General features: G+C 41.9%; 1 protein-coding gene across 1 annotated transcript in view; it reads left to right on the top strand.

The window, feature by feature from the left end:
* Nucleotides 1–17,139, top strand: part of LAMA3 (laminin subunit alpha 3) — a 249,900-nt gene that overhangs the window by 44,683 nt on the left and 188,078 nt on the right. The window contains 3 exon segments of the mRNA XM_038543644.1: nucleotides 14,506–14,623; nucleotides 15,347–15,465; nucleotides 16,717–16,887. Of these exon segments, the coding sequence (XP_038399572.1) occupies nucleotides 14,506–14,623; nucleotides 15,347–15,465; nucleotides 16,717–16,887 (408 nt within the window).

Genomic DNA, 17,139 nt, shown 5'->3' with positions numbered 1-17,139 from the left:
TGGTGCCCCACTGCCATCAGGCCCCTGCATCATACCTTAGCAGCTGGGGCCTCACCATTCCCCACCTTCTCCCTCCTGGGCATTTGTGATGGGATCTCTGATTTTTTTTTTTTTTTTAAGATTTTATTTATCTGAGAGAGAGAGAGCGAGCACAACCTGGAGGAGAGGCAGAGAGAAAGGGAGAAGCACACTCCCCACTGAGCAGGGACCCCAAAGTGGGGTTTGATCCCAGGACCCTGGATCATGACCTGAGTCGAAGGCAGACACTTGATTGACTGAGCCACTCAGGTGCCACCAGGATCTCCGATTCTGATGCCGGTTCCAATGTATGTGGTTTCCCCACACATCCAGACAACTTTCGAACACTAGTTGGGCGTCCTACAATCCACCTCAGTTTTGACAGTCTACCTGGAAATAGCATCAGATCCCACAGATTAAGGGCTCCATCCGACAAGACTGTGTCCCACCCCCACTTGAAACCCCAACAACAAGTCCTATTGTCATCTGTGCTTCTGACCTACCAGTTATAGGTTGGAAGTCCCTGCAGGCCCCTCTTCTGATTTGATTAACTTTTCCAGAGCGGCTCACAGAGCTCAGAGAAACATTTTATTTACTAGATTACCAGTTTGTTATAAAAGGATAGAACTCAGGAATGGCCGGATGAAAGAGATGCCTCAGACAAGGAATGTGAGAAAAGACATGGAGCTTCCCTGCCCTCTCTGGGCATGCCACTCTCCCCAGATCCTCACGTGCTTGCCCACCCCAAAGTTCTCTGAATTCTGTCCTTCTGGGTTTTTATGGAGGATTTATTACACAGGCATGAGTGATTAAATCACTGGCCATTGGTGATTGATTCAACCTCTAGCCCCTTTTCCCTCTAGGAAGGTCAGGGGGTGTCCATGAAAGTTCTCTCCCTATAATCACTGGGGTTGGTTGCTCTGGCAGCTAGCCCCATCCTTAGATGACCTAGGGGCTTTCCGAGAAATCTCATTAATATAACAAAAGGCACATTTAACACTCTTATCATTTAGGAAATTCCAAGGGTTTTAGGAGCTGTGTGCCAGAAATGAGACAAAACCAACTCCTTTCTCTCTTTCTTTCTTTCTTTCTTTCTTTCTTTCTTTCTTTCTTTCTTTCTTTCTTTCTTTCTTTCTTTCTTTCTTTTCTTTCTTCTTTCTTCTTTCTTTTTCTTTCTTCTTTTTCTTTCTTTCTTTCTTTCTTTCTTTCTTTCTTTCTTTCTTTCTTTCTTTCTTTTTCTTTCTTTCTTTTCTTCCTTCCTTCCTTCCTTTCTTTATTTTTTCTTTTTAAAGATTTTATTTATTTATTCATGAGAGACACAGAGAAGCAGAGACACAGGCAGAGGGAGAGGCAGGCTCCATGCAGGGAGCCCGGTGTGGGACTTGATCCCAGGACTCTGGGATCATGACCTGAGCCAAAGGCAGATGCTCAACCACTGAGCCGCCCAGATGCCCCCCCCCCAAATATGTATTACTTATAAATGGCAATACCATAGGATCCCTTCTTGTCTTCTGGGATTTCACATTCTCCTTGGGGAGTCAAATCCACGAATGAAGAATCAGTGTACATCCTGATAAGTATCACCCCCATGAAGGTGGTGTCGGCAGTCCAGGTCTGGGAAAGCAGAAGAGATACTGCAGGACCAGCCGTGAGTGTCCTTGGCCTTGAGTTGGATGGAAATTAAACTTGAGCCAACAGGAAGTGAGAGTAGAGTTTACTGAAGATAGAGATAGCAGATACAGACAGAGCATCTGGGAAACTTGGAAAGGAAAGGAGCATGAGTCTCATCTTTGTTCAGGGTCTGGCATTTTTATTGATGATGGTGGTCTGCTGTACATGTCCTCTCAGGCATCTAGGAACTAGTCAGTACAAGGACGCAGGCCCACGTGTTAACTCTTTGGAGCCAGGGGATCTTGGTGCCGAGATGTCTAGCGCCAGGGAGCTGAAATATGCCTGTGATCACCTACCGGGTCCTTCCTTAGATGTTATCTATTCTAGAGAAATCATTAACTCCTTGTCCCTTATAAGGAGGACCTATACTATTTGCATTCTGAGGCATGTGTAGAGTGAAGTAGAGGTGCAGGTCCTAGCAAGGATAGAAGCAGGAAAAGGAGCAAAACACAGATTTTTATGGAATCCTTCAATTTCCCTATCTCAGAGGGAGGTATCATCTTTGGTATATTTTGGGAAGATTTCACAAGAAAGCAGCCTTTCCATTAGTCTTACAAAGATAAAGAGGTTGTTGGGCCAGTACTAGGACCTACTCATAGTGTAACCAACTATCCTGGTTCCCCCAGGACCAAGATGTTTTATGGGATGTAGGATTTTCATTAGTGAAACCAGGATAGTCCCAGACAAACTGGAATGGTTGGTCATCCATCCTACCAGTCCATCATGATTATCTGCCTGGATCTTAGAGTCTTGTTTTCTCTTACCAATTATCTGAGACCTGTAGTCTGTAGTTAGGATCCTGATGTCAGATTCTATCTAGAACATAGAGGGACTCCCTGCCTAGAGTAGCACTGGCTGTCAAAGTCTCTACTTTTTTGTTCTACTCTTTGATGTTGGGACTTCTCTTGATTACCTACTTCTCCTGGATCATAGCTGTCTTTAGGTCAGTATTTCCCAAAGTTAATCCTTGAATCCCTGTGCTCAGAAAGGGGAACCATGCTTGGGCTTAGTGCATCTTGAAATTCTTAATCATTTCATGTTTGAGTTTGTGTTTTGTAATCGAAATCCAGTAGGACAATGGAGCATATGCTGGCTCATGTCATCCTCCTCCATGGACAGGTTCTTGGCCATCTGCTCCCCTAAGCCCTGGTGCCTCCATGCCTCCTCTTTCTCCCTGTCTCCACACTGCTGTCCTTTTTCTGCGGCTGGGGTCTGGGAGCAGGTGAATGGAAGTTTGGCTGCATGCACATCATGCCAAGGAGGGGCCTGGCAGTGCCATCCTTGTCTCAAGGTAGTGGAGCCATGAGCCGCTTGACAAGAATGAGGCTCTCACTCATCCCAAATCCAGGTACCAAGTACATTTCTGTGTGGATATTCTGGGCCTCAGGATTGAATTAGAATTTCTAGACTTGTAGCCTAGGAATCTGCATTCAGCATGCTCCCCAGCTGCTTCCAGTGCATGCCTACATTTCAGAATGCTGCAGTCCTTCTGTCCCCCAGCTTGGCTGGGTGTCCAGAGTTAAATGTATCTTCTCTCTCTGCTTCGCTTGTCTTCTGCTTCTGTGCCCGTTGTGGGTCATGTGGGTGAAAAAAGGGAAGCCAACTCTTCTGTAGTTTCAACTTTTTTTTTTTCCTTAAAGATTTTTATTTATTTATTCATGAGAGACAGAGAGAGAGAGAGAGAGGCAGAGACACAGGCAGAGGGAGAAGCAGGCTCCATGCAAGGAGCCCAACAAGGGACTCGATCCCAGGTCTCCAGGATCAAGCCCTGGGCTGAAGGCAGTGCTAAACCGCTGAGCCACCCGGGCTGCCTTGCAGTTTCAACTTCTAACACTGATTTCCAACTTAGCAGAGGACAGAGGTGAAGCTGGGGTGAATGAGGTCCTCTCAGCATCAGCACCTCTGCATTTCTAGCTCACCAGGATTCCTAGTTCCTCGCTTTCCAGGCTCAAAGTAGAGATGCACTTGGTCATGTCTTTGAAGGAAAGCCTGGTCCTGGGGCCCGATTTGGTGTATGATGCACCTCATTCCCTTCCTGCCTTGGTGATGTTTCCAGAGAGCAGGTGTTCCATTGGTGTGTGTCTCTGTATTAGGAGGATGCAGAGCAGAGCCCACTGTCAATAGATGTCTAGCGTGAACGAGATACAAACAGATCTAATCCCTGAGATTTTGTGTTGATTGTTAACTGCAGTGCAGCCAGCCTTTCATAATAAGACACAGACTCCATTCTAATGAGTATGATTGGGTGTACAATATTATGTACGTATACTTTGTATAAATGTGCTGTAACATCTGGTTTAATGTGTTCCATATTCATATACTTCATGTTATGAAAGTTCATTGATATAGTATGTGTGTCCATTTCCTTGCTTCTGACCACTATGGGGTTGGTATTTGTATAGCTGTTACTGAGATGATCCTTCACATTGGTTTATTTAATGAAATATTGCCTCAGGAGAAGTCATATATAGGTATAAATGGGTTATGTGCCAAGAGTTACATCAGATATTTAGAACTAATATTGCATTTTTCCCTGGAAAAATCTTATAGAAAGGACATTCTTTTTCTTTTCTTTTTAAGATTTACTTATGATAGACATAGAGAGAGAGAGAGAGAGAGAGAGAGAGAGAGGCAGAGACACAGGAGGAGGGAGAAGCAGGCTCCATGCCGGGAGCCCGACGTGGGACTCGATCTCAGGACTCCAGGATCGTGCCCTGGGCCAAAGGCAGGTGCCAAACTGCTGAGCCACCCAGGGATCCCCTAGAAAGGACTTTCTAAGCTATCTCTTAACAACCATTTTCGTACCTTTTGTAGCTGTGTTAAGGATGGCATTAACATTATGGTATATGCTCTCTTTCTGTGTAGCTTTTGGGGTTTGAGGACAGAAGCTGACCTAGATTGGGTAGAGGCTTTGGGAAAGAAGATCAGAAAGTAAGGGAAAGGAGGAGGGTAGAGATGAGTCCAAGGGAAGTGAGGGAGGGGGCGGGTCATGGTGTAGAGGTTGGATGATGGAATTTGGAGCTCCCCCCCCACCCTCCAACCCCAGACCCACCTTTCTAGAGTGTTTAGCTACTCGTCTCATCTACCATCTTCAGATCCAGACCTCATTCTCACAAAGTGGTGGATGGTGTTTAGTGGCATGGTCCCTGTGGGCATGGAAGGTGTTCCCCCACCCCCGCCCCAGTCTCCTCCTGCCAGCCCACATTGGGGACTGCTGCTGCTCCCACATCCCCCTGCAGCCTGTTAGCATGGGGCCACTGCCTCGTTTCTCAGCTTAACCCCCATCTGCCGTAGTGGGTGTGTCTGGTCACCTTGCATGTTCCCCTCAGGTTCCACTCCATGTCCTATCTGGGGCAGGCTTGAATCCTTGCTGTAATTCCTGATGGTGTCCTGCCTGGGGCTGAATTTCAGGAAACTGGCCTCAGGTCACCTGACTCTGGCAGATGCTGAGATGGGCACAGAACCCACTTTTCCTGCTATCCATCAGGTGTGGAGCCCGTGCACACTCCATCTGCTGCCCACCCCCTCCCTTCACACCATTCCACTCTGACCCTTCAGACTCAGGCCTCCACCTACCCTGTGGCTTCACTATTTTCCATACATTTGTCTGGCTATGAAGGGGCCTGTTGGGGTCCACAAGAGCCAGGGCATTTAAGAGGGAGTATTTGGACACTGGAGGCCATCTCTTGTCTAGATCTGGGTGCTCAGCCAAGAGGGACCTTTTCATTTCAGTGAAAGTGACTTTGAGCCGTCCCATTTCATGCCAAGTAAGTGTAATCCTGAGGGTTTGGGCCAAATCCCAGCTTCACCCTCATCCAGGCAAAATGCAGGCTCTGCCCTGGCCCACGGCTACATGTAGCCAGAAGATTCCTGCTGAGTGGGCAGGATAATCAGGCAACCATCTTGTGTCCACTAGGCCATGAGCACTCTGGTGATGAATATTTATATAATTATCCTATGAGGAGTGTTTAAAGGAAAAGTATGATGCTTCAGAAAACAAGATACAGAGGACTAACCTGAGAGAAGGCCTCGCTGACCCCTAAGGATTAAACAGAAGTTAGCAGGCTCTGGGGACTGGGATGAGGCTTCACAGGCCTGGTCGGCTGAGGAGGATGGGAGGTAATTCAGGTAGAGATTAAGCAGAGAGCTGTCATGTGGGTCTGAAGCTTCTGTGGACATCTGGGTGTGAGAGGTAAATCGGGAGTCATGGTGTAAGGTGGGGAGAGTGTGGCATGAGGTCAGGAAAGGCTGAGAACAGAAGCCTGGGTGAACCTGGAAGTGAGGGAAAGGCAAGAGGAGGGTCGAGCCAGCGCATACTCTAGGGAGAAGTGCATCTGTGAGGGGAGGTGGGGGTTTGGATGGACAGAGAGGCTCTTCTTGTCTTCAGAGTGGAAGAGACTTTGAAAGCTGATGGGAAGATCCAATAGAAGGCAGGGGGGACACCCAGAGTGCCGAGGGAGGGATTGGCTTTTGACAAGAAGAGGCTCCTCACTCCATCGGTCCAAGAGGAAGAAGGAGAGGATGTGTAGTTGCATATGGCTCATAGATTTGCTAAGGGAAGGCAGTTCATTTCTGGTAGTTGTGATTCTCCCCATGAAAGAGAGAAAGTCACTTCTGAGGGTAGAAGGAGCAGAGCTGGGGTCGTGGGAGGGGGTTTGAGGGGCATGGAGAATCAGGCTCAGAAGATGGGCAGAAGCAAAGATTGTGCACAGTCTGAACCATAGGCTGGTCCACAAGGCCACAGCTGCGGCTGAACACACCTTGCTGCAGCAGGAACTGACGACACAGTCAGCCCTGAGGCTGGACTCTGGACTCAGTACACCCCTGCTGGGGTCAGTGAGTATCCTTAGAAGCCAGATGCTGCCACCATCTTTGTTGCTTCTAGAAAGAATCCTTCAGTGTCTGTGTTGCTACCTTTTTGTATCACTGGCTCTAGAAGCAAAATCTTGGAAGGAGACATCTGATTTGCTGAGCCCAGATCATGTACTAATGTTGCCTTACCTGCCACGGGAGCCAGGAAGCGGGTATTTTCAGCTTCAAAAGTTGAAAGGTGCACTCTCTTCCCAGAAAGATTCATGAAGTGGGAAGGGCATTCAGGTGCTTGAAAGTCCAATAAACAAAAGACAAACACCTCCAACATGGCCCCCTGTCCGATCATACTCTGGATGATAGATACAAACACCGTAGAACAGCTCCTCACCTGGAGCTGGCTGTGATCTTTCTCAGGGTGGAGATGCAATGATGCTGTTGCAGATGCATGGTCTCTTTCCTTATTTGGGTGTGTTATTGTGACAACCAATTAAATGTCTCTTCAAATTTTCCCAAAACCCCAGCTGATGGGACCATCCTCTTGGAGGACCACACTAGCAGTTTAATGTCCAGGAGTTCGAAAGACCATTTTTAGCCAAAGGATAAATTCTAAGAGTACTTAATATGTAGCCCAGCTGATCTGAAATGACACATCAGCTTAAAGGTCATCAAAAAAAAAAAAAAAAAAAGGCTGACTAATAACATTTAAATAACCATAATTATGTCCTAGAGACATGTACAGCTGTTGTTGAAAAGGTCTCCGAAGTGCCCTATCATTAGTAAGGCATGGGATGCATAGCCAAAAGGATAATTTTAGCCTTAGGTAAAACTCTGATTTAGCCATGGTTGGTGAATTTAGGAAAGAAGAAACAGAAGAAAAAGGAAAATAGATATGCCAATTAAAAGTAGGAAAGGACTCTTATGAGTGCAGGCCAGAAATGTGTGTTTGGGTAGAAAGACATTGGTTAAGAGGAGGAGTCTGGAACATTATGGAGAGTGTGTCTTATTAATGAGAAATGACAGTCACATCATTTGGAATCTGATTTAAGACAAATCACCAACACTGAGAAATATTTTGTTGAAGCCTGGTATAAGCCATTTATAGAAATCTATCTATTTTTAGGAATCACTGAATCTAAAAGATTTTAAATAGATTCAAGGAGGATTTAGATAACTTAGTTGCTGGTTCTTAAAGTTGAGTGAGGCCACTGCCTCGAAAGAACATGACTGTATAATTTCCCTTGTTCTGTACAGTTTGTCAGACAGATTCTTAGGCTACTTTTCAGTTCAGTGAGTGAACCAAATGTCATAGGCAATTTTCTTACAAATTAGCAGAAAAAGTATGAATGAGAAAAAGTGAGTTTTACAGAGAGAATCAGGGACTAGACCAAAAAAAAAAAAATTCTCGACAGTAAGAGTAACCACACAGAGTAGGATAAGATATAAGACTTTGTTAGGAAATTAGACTCAGAGTTCTTGGATTCCAGTGGGCTTCAGCTTATTTCAAAACCACTACCAAATCTATTCGTAAATTTTTAATTGTAGATAAAATGCTCTTTAGTAACATATGTTTGTCTTAAATTCTGCACTTTGAGTCTACTTAGGGAATAATGATTCAAGTCCACGGGGACTGCAAATCACACTCCATGTCATTAATCATTTTTTCCTCCAGAGTTAAAAATTCATCGATAATAAAATATAGATGCAAGTGTTTCACTTTTACTCTGTCTTTCCATTTTTTTTCCTTGAAATCTTCCGTTAAAAAAAATAGTGGGCTTGTCATTTTCCAAGTTATTGGAGTGATCCAAATCTTTAGACTCATTTTTGCTTTAAGGTTTTTATTTCTCAGGCAACTGTAGTTATTTTTAATGAGGAAGCAAGAGACTCTAAATCTCTCCTTTCCAGTTTTTACCCTAATCTTCACCTCCTGCTGACTCGAATAAATTCCTTAAAAGAACCTAGGGAGATGTAGTGTTGGTATTTAAATCCTGGGCAGGCTGTCATGTGGAATAAAGGGTAGAAATCTGTGCTACTCCAAGGCAGGGGAGGTTGACTTAAGAGCAAAAGTTTTTGACAAAACACGAAGGTAACATAATGGCCAGAACTTGTCAGCAATGTAATGGGTTTCCTCTCAAAAAGAGATTTTTGGTGAAGGTTCTTAACCTGAGTGAGAGGTTGACCTAGGGACTTCTTGAGTTCCTTCCTGTAAGTTTCTGGAATGATCCACCTTCCCTTCTCACACGTGAGCAGATGCTTCTGGGAGACATTAAGAAACACTGAAGGACAAACTGATTTGCCTCCTGAGCACAGTCTTTTTTATGGTTTTTCAGTCCAGGGTGATGATAAACCTACAAAAAAGAAGTGCCTTTTCTATGGCATTGGCAGATGTGCTCTTTGGACCAGGATTAGAAGGATCCTTTTTCAGGCCAGCTGTGTTATATTTTCATCACTGCACCTGATTGTTTTATGAGGATTGTATTTCATTTTGTAGAGTTTTCAAACAAGGTTACTAAAATAGAGTTTAATTTCACTCGATCTGCATTTTTCCTTTTCAGTTAAAATTCTGGCTATAAAATTAGCTCCTTTAGATAGGTTTTTCAAATGGGCACCAGGCACAGAAGAAGTTAGTTTGGTTCTGTATTTAGGGACTTACTTTTCATGACTTGTATTTGGATTTTTACATGGATAGTGAGAATGTTTATAATTTAGTTAATAAAAATAAATGTTTCAAAATGGCTCTCCACAGGTGACTGATTAATGACAGAGGTAAAAAGGTAACTTAATAATGGGGAAATCTGGTGGACAACTTTTTAGGCATAGGATCAAACATAGCATCACTGATAATAGGACCACCTGCCATCTCTTGCCCCCAGCATGATGCCATGAGAAGAATGGGTCCCCTAGAAAGTAATCTTGCCAAAATGCTTATTCTGAATCAGATCATGAGAAAATAACCAGTCAAATTCAGATTGTGGAACATTCTGTGATAGAAAGGTCCTGGGCTTTTCTAAATGTCAGTGTCAGGAAAGACAAAAACCATGGAGGTGGGGAGCAGCTCTAAGTTATAGGAGACAAAAGATTCGACAAGTAAATGCTGCATGTAATACTGGATTGGAACCCAACGGGTGTTATTAGGAGGATCAAGGATATTTGAGAGTCAAAGATAAGGAGGAAGAAATGCCTCCAAATATTTTTTTTGTAGATTTTATTTATTTATTCATGAGAGACACAGAGAGATAGAGAGGGGGTGGGGTGGGGTGGGCAGAGACATAGGAAGAGGGAGAAGCAGGCTCCATGGAGGGAGCCCGATGTGGGACTTAAAACCGGGTCTCCAGGATCACACCCTGGGCTGAAGGCAGCGCTAAACCGCTGAGCCACCTGGGCTGCCCCCAAATATTTTTTATGATCATTTTACGTTCATGGGCAAGGAAATAATCTCAGAGTGCTTCAGTGAGATGCTCAGAGTCACATGCCCTGTGAGTGGCAAGGCAAGGATTCACAATGGGGGATTGGTTCTCCTCCAGCCTTAGAAGTCAGCTCACCAGGCCTGGGCAGTAGACAGGACCACTTGGGGATTCACCTCTGCCTCTTGAACTTGGAGGCAATTACACAACTTTAGTATTCATCTATCCATCCATCCATCCCTCCATCTGTCCATCCATCCACGTACTATGCCATCTGGGAAGGCTGGATGAATATTAAAAAATACTCGTTAAGTAAATAAGGAGCAATAACATCCACGTCATACAAAGTTCATATTTTTCCATCTTGAAGAGCACCCATCATGCTCTGTGGGCATATATTTGTTTACATCTGCTGCTCCCACATTTGTATCTTAATCACCCCTGTCCTCAGAGTAGTGCTTAATAAATGTTGTTAAATTGAAATGAAATGAAAAAAAATTTTTTAAAAATTGAAATGAAATGAATAACTGGGACAGGTAATTTAAAAAAATTTAGAAAATAAATGGGACAGGTGAAACTGCAAAATGTTATGCAAATATGTTTAAAGTCACATCCAGATTAGCTTCTCATTCAACTAAGTAACGTATGCTCCACCAAAAAAGTCTTAAGTTTATCATGTGAAATTGGTCTGCTGTAATAGTTTTATAATTTGATGAACATATGGTTCCACAAAGTGGCATTTTCTAATTTACTTCTCCTGATGTTTTATTTTACATAATTTTCAAACCTACAGGAGAACTCAAAGAACAGTACAATGAATGTCAATACACTTTTAATTTGATTCACCAAACGTTAACATTTTGCCACATTTGTGCACTCTCTCATGCATGTTCTCTCTGCACACACACACTTTTTGAATTTTTGAAAGTAAGTTTCAGACATCATTATGCTTCAAATCTAGATATTTCAGCAAGTATATCCCAAGAACATGGGCTTTTCTACATAAACTCAACATTTTGATGCCTAAGAAATGATATAATTTGTACAAAAATCTTACCTAACACGCTGTCTATATTCAAATTTGTGCTTTCTAACCTCATGGGGGGTACCTCAATGAGAAGGGTGAATTTGATGCATCATTCATGAGTGCTTTGAAGAATTTTAAGTAATCAAAGAGCAAACATAAATAACTGATAATGGGAGTTTAACAGAGGAGCCATTTCAAAGGCACATAATTTTAAATGATCAACTAGAACAGAATACATTTGTACCTGTTGGTTTGACTTATATGAGCCGAGCTGCAAATCCACCTTGGGGACCACTCACTCTGCCTTGCAGCAACATTTTGGATCTGCAGGGCTCAGCTGGGGTGCTTGGCAAAAATCAGCTACAAGTTACATAGCAGTGGTGGTAATAGAGAAACCATAGCATCTGGAGTCAGGAAAAAAAGGAAGTGCACCTTGGCAATAGTCAGGGCAAGAACGTCAGAAACAAATTCCCATGATGAAATAGGAAGGAAGCAGTTTGAAGTGGAATGTCCCATCCCATAGACACCAGAAGATGAGTTGGTGGAATAAGTAGGTTTATTAAATTAGAGCGGATGGCGGGGTCACATAAGTGGGGGGAGGGGCCGCACTGAGGCATGTCTGCACCTGCTTCTAGATTTGGATTTCTTTTAACTGTGCCTGCCTCAAAGGAATCACACATTACTTTGGAACAGGATGGATTGAAACAAAAAGAGCATCCCTTATGAACCACCAAGGCTATTTCATTTATTTGGATTTTTCGGTAGCAGAAAGTGTAGTTTTGGAAAAAATGTACTCATAATTCTTGAGATGTACTATAGCATAGCTCTCCATCTCCAGGTCCCTGTAATGGAATCTTAGCATATTTAGAAATAATGGGGTTTGGAAGTTTTCTGACAATTTATTTCCTCTAGGATAAAACAGGTCAAATATTAAGTATCTCTTCGGTTCTGTGGCTGAGCTAATGATCAGTGAGTAGACTACGCATAGGCTCAGGATTTTTATGCCTAGGATACTTGGACATGTTACTTAGCCTCTTGAGAGACAATGGTGCATAACATAGTGCATAGAACACAGTAACCATTAGATCATAAACTATTAAGTGAGTAGGTTTTGAGGATATGTGTGTGCTATGATTGTGGAATTTTGATGGAGGAGGTTAAGAATGCTTAGAATGATTCCTCTATCCAAAAATGTTCCTTTATATTACCTTACGCATATCTAAAGGCTATCTTACTTTGATGTGGTCTAAGAGAGATGCGCAAACATTTTTCAGGGAAATATATTTGTTCTGATTTTCCAAATTTGGAGTTCTGGGATTTCCTATGAATTCCTACTATGTGATAATGGTATGCATCTTTTGGAAATTATTTCTCCTAGGTTTCCAGAATACCTTACAATTTCTAATTATTTTTTCTCCATGAGGTTGGGGTCATTTTTTCTGAGGATTGGTAAACAGTCTGAGCCCAGGGAGGCAGTTTATTCAGATCAAAGAGCAAGTGTTTGGGATAGAACTGACTGAACTTAGGGTATTCAGTAATTGGTGTGATAATTTTTCTTTCTTTCTTTCTTTCTTTCTTTCTTTCTTTCTTTCTTTCTTTCTTTCTTTCTTTCTTCTCTTTCTTTCTTTCTTTCTTTCTTTCTTTCTTTCTTTCTTTCTTTCTTTCTTTCTTTCTTTCTTTCTTTCTTTCTTTCCTTCCTTCCTTCTTTCTGATTTCATTTCTTTATTTGAGAGAGAGAGAGAGAGAGAGCATGAATGGGGTGAGGGGCATAGGGAGAAGCAGGCTCTGCACTGAGCGGGAGCCTGATGTGAGGCTTGATGCCGGGACTTCTTTGATTCTAGGACTCTGGGATCATGACCTCAGCTGAAGGCAGACGTTTAACCCACAGAGCCACCCAGGGGTCCTGACAACTCTTTCTGCAGAGAATAAGGCTTCTTAGAGCAAAGGGTAACCTCAGTAACCAAGAGCACTGGTTCTCAAATTGTGGTTGAGAACCCACTGAGGTCCCCATGACCTTTCAGGAGGTTTGCAAGCTTTGAGATCCTCCTTTTCCCCATAACAGATCTGTGTGAAGCCAGATTTTCTTTAAATACTTCAACTAAAACAACATATCATAACAAATTGAATGCAGAAGCAGATAGGGAATCCAGCTATCTTCTGTCAATACACACATTTAAAGAAACTTTAAAAATGTCAAGTAAAGCCACCATTCTCTGTACAATTTTTAAGTTTTGGAAAATACAGTAATTTTTCATAAAATAATTCACTTTATTACCTAAAGTGAATTAATAAGATACTTTAAAAATTTTTCTTTTTCTTTTTATATTTAATATGGGTACATAGGAATAGATATAACCCACGTAAACAAAAGCTTTTAGAGGTTCTCAATAACCGAAAAGTGTGATGGGTCCCTGAGACTAAAATTTGAGAACCATTGTCCTGGAGATTTTGGCTTCTAGTACCAGGTTTGGAACATTTACAAGTTGCTACTGGTTTTGAGACTTTATTTTTTAAAACAATGACTCTTACCATATTATTGTATGTAAAAAATATAAAGAGGAAACTCTCTTATTTTTTTTCCCCAAGAAATGAAAGGATCTCACAGAGTCTAAGTATTCCCTCTCCCTCTAACTAGATGCACTTGTTGTCCAAATGGCTCTACTGGACTAGTTAATAAGGTGGAGAAGTCCTCTTCTAAAAGTCACTGTTGGATCTGTTACTTGGGCCAGGGAATGTGGGAGGTGGAGAGCAGGAGGTAGAGATAATCCTTACTTGTTAACACTTTTAACACCTATATTTGTGGTCATACCAGGATCTTTGGGAAATATATAGACTCTCAGGGTTCAAAATCCAAGGCAGATAAGTTTTGAGGGAAGGGGGAGGAGTAGATTTGCAAAGACTCCTGGAGTCCACTTTGGAAGACATGTTGGGATTCATGAGTAGTTGGGCAAAGAAAGGACCAAAGTCTCCCCTTGGCTCTTCTATACTTCTGCACTGTCCTGGCCATGGGCAAAAGAGTGATAAGGATAAATGAGAAAATGAAAAAGAAGGAGAACAATGAGGATAAAAGGAGACAGTGCAGGGGAAGGAGGTGCTATCACTCTACCAAACAGCTGCTCTGTTCTCAGTTCTGCAGCTGTGAGCTCTCTAAGACTTGGAACCAATCAGGGGCCATGACACTCCCAGGGGACACTCTGGTCTGTATACTCTTGGCTCTTGGTCCTGGGAAGGCTTAGCACATGATGGTTGTTGCTTAAAATCAGATATCTTGAAGGTACAGACTTTAAGATGTTCCATAGTTCAGTTAAAGATCAAGGGTGTAATGATTCAGGTGTGACAAAGATTAATGAATAGATCTGGAAAAGAAAGAAAAATGATTATTTGGTTTTGAACATGATAAGCTTGAGAGTCTGTGTACCAAGATAGAGTTGTCCAATAGGCAATTAGAAATAGAATCTGGATCTTGGAAAAGGGGTGGCTAGATGTGTTGCCTCGGGATCAGCATCACATAAAGATGGTCAACGTTGCAGATAGATGAGGTGACTTTAATAACTGTTATCTCCTTTGCTTTATCAGCTTTTCCATGTGGCCTATCTTATAATCAAATTTGCAAATTCTCCTCGCCCTGATCTTTGGGTCTTGGAAAGATCTGTAGACTTTGGAAGCACCTACTCACCTTGGCAATATTTTGCTCGTAAGTAATTCTGCTTACCATGTTATGCAGGGCTTTAATTATTTGCAACAGATCAACATGGGATTTAACTAGAAAATTAGTCTCTCAGTTTGGCTAATTAAGGACTGGCCAATTTTAACTCTCTTGATTACTCTCAGAACATCCCTATTTCTCAAGCATGTATGCATCAATTCCAAGGATACACATGTAGAACTGAAGTTGAAATGCCTTTTATGATAACAGTTTTGGCCACTATTTAGGAAGAAGCAATGTACCCATAACTAGGCCATAGCTCCAGTCCTTTTCCTTTTATGTAGAATTAGGGACTAAGTTCTATCTTTAGGGATTCTACATTTCACATTATTTAGCTTGACCCTGTCATCTTCAACTAACGAAGAATGTCAGTGTCTTTGAACCCTCTGATGAATTGAGGCAATGGGAGTTTTGCTTACAAAGGCACTGGGCTTTCCATGAATGCTCCTTAGAGGGTAAACTTGCCTAATCAGGAGTGAGGAGTGAGAACCACATCTCCAAATATTGCTATTGAAAGTAAGTGGCCAGAAGTGGCTTGGTATTTTCTTTCATGAGTTAAAACTTCATTGTAAGCTTTTGTCAAAAAAATCTTCTATGCTTCTCTGTTCTTTCCTTCTGACATATTTTCTTAAGGAAACATAATGTGCCTTAAAAGATTTATGACAAGATGGTAATATTTTGTTTTATAGTATTAAAATGTTTTCTTCCTAGACTCTAAAGTAGATTGTTTGGAACAATTTGGGCAGAAGGCAAATATGGCTATCACCCAAGATGACGATGTACTTTGTACTACTGAATATTCCCGGATTGTCCCTTTGGAAAATGGTGAGGTAAGTTGATATGGGGAGATGGGAGAGTTGAGACTCAGAAGGCAACATGAGGATATGCAATTTTGCGTAATTGTGAAACTTGTACTTTCAAGATCTAAAATAGATCACGATGGAAACCAGAACTTGGAACTAACTACTAAAGGAATCCCATCAAGGACTCCTAGAATGAGTTGGGTTGGAAATTCTTTATAAAAATATTTTAAATTAATTAACTAATTATTTTTTTAAAATTTTATTTTATTTTTTAAATCGAGGTATAATTGACATAAAAAATTCTATTTGAAGTCTCACCTTCTCTTCCGGAAGTCAGGATTCCGGATTCAAAGGCCACATGTCTTACACTGTCTTTTCTGGTGAAATGTTTAGAAAGTGGGCTGCTGGTGATTGAGATGAAAATCCTTCCCACTGCTTCACAAACACATATCCCTCATAAGAGTGAGGAGATGAAGGGTAGGTGATAGCACAGATCCTTAGTCTTTCTGGGCAGGGTGGGCATCATCTGTAGGGAGAAAAGAATTGCCCTTTGGGGTTGCATATGGTCCTGGTCCAATAGCTAGGCTATTGTTACGGGAGATGGGAAAACAGAATGGGGAAAATTGGAGAAGAATTCCATGGCAGTTGTGAGGCCGTCATGAGCATGAAGTGAGTTTCAAATGAACTCCTTGAAGGGTGTCAGTCTCCTGTTTTAGGTGGAGAGATCTTTCTAGCAGCTCTGTCCAGTATCTTCCAGTGATTGGGGAGTATCTCTAATTGTTGGCACTTGGACTTCATCACTTAAAGCTTTAAAACAAAACCTGGGTTTTTTTGGGTCCTCTCTTCACAATCAACTCTATATCCAGAGACTTTCTTCAACCTCATTTAGGTTTTTAGATAACTTTAGCTTTGTTTCTTTGATGCAACCAAAAGTTGTTTTTTATACTTATAGAATTTAATATTATATTTTCAAAATTTCATAGTATTACCACCCCATAACTACACTGATTGAACAGAGGGTTTGAAATGAAATAACATGTTTTGAGAGCTCAGGTCTTAAGGAGAGGTTGCCAGAATTTAGAACTAGGAATGAGAAGGGAAGACTGAACTAGCAGTGATATATTTGGACATAAGCAATATCCACGACCACCTACAAAGATGTTAATGGCTCAAAGAAACCAAGTGCTTTAGGGCATGTGAGTTATTTTTAGTTACTTGTGGCAATATTTTCACGATGGGACTTTTTCCCCCTCTGTGTGTGTTGTGTGGTTATTTTAGGTTGTGGTGTCCTTGATAAATGGTCGACCAGGCGCAAAAAATTTTACTTTCTCTCACACCCTGAGGGAGTTCACCAAGGCTACAAATATCCGCCTGTGTTTTCTCCGAACCAATACCCTTCTTGGACATCTCATCTCCAAAGCACAGAGAGATCCAACCGTCACTCGGCGGGTGAGTAGCATTTCTAAGTGCCTACAGAGCAGTTTTTGTTACCTATTTTTGCTTATCAAATTAATTGCCTTTCAAGTAATCTTTGCAGCCAGTAATGGTGTTGGCATAGGAATTGTTCTTGTGTGAAATACTAGATATAATTTTGAAGTTTGGTTGTTAAAGAAAAATCATTATATTCAAGGAGGATGAAAAGCAAAGATGTGTTAGTCTGCTATTATAGCAAATAATCCCCAAGTCTCAGAGGCTTAACAA

The sequence above is a fragment of the Canis lupus genome, chromosome 7, assembly GCF_011100685.1.
Source record: "Canis lupus familiaris isolate Mischka breed German Shepherd chromosome 7, alternate assembly UU_Cfam_GSD_1.0, whole genome shotgun sequence".
NCBI lineage: Eukaryota > Metazoa > Chordata > Mammalia > Carnivora > Canidae > Canis > Canis lupus.
Note: the sequence above shows the minus strand (reverse complement) of the source record. Positions and strands in the feature narration are given on the sequence as shown.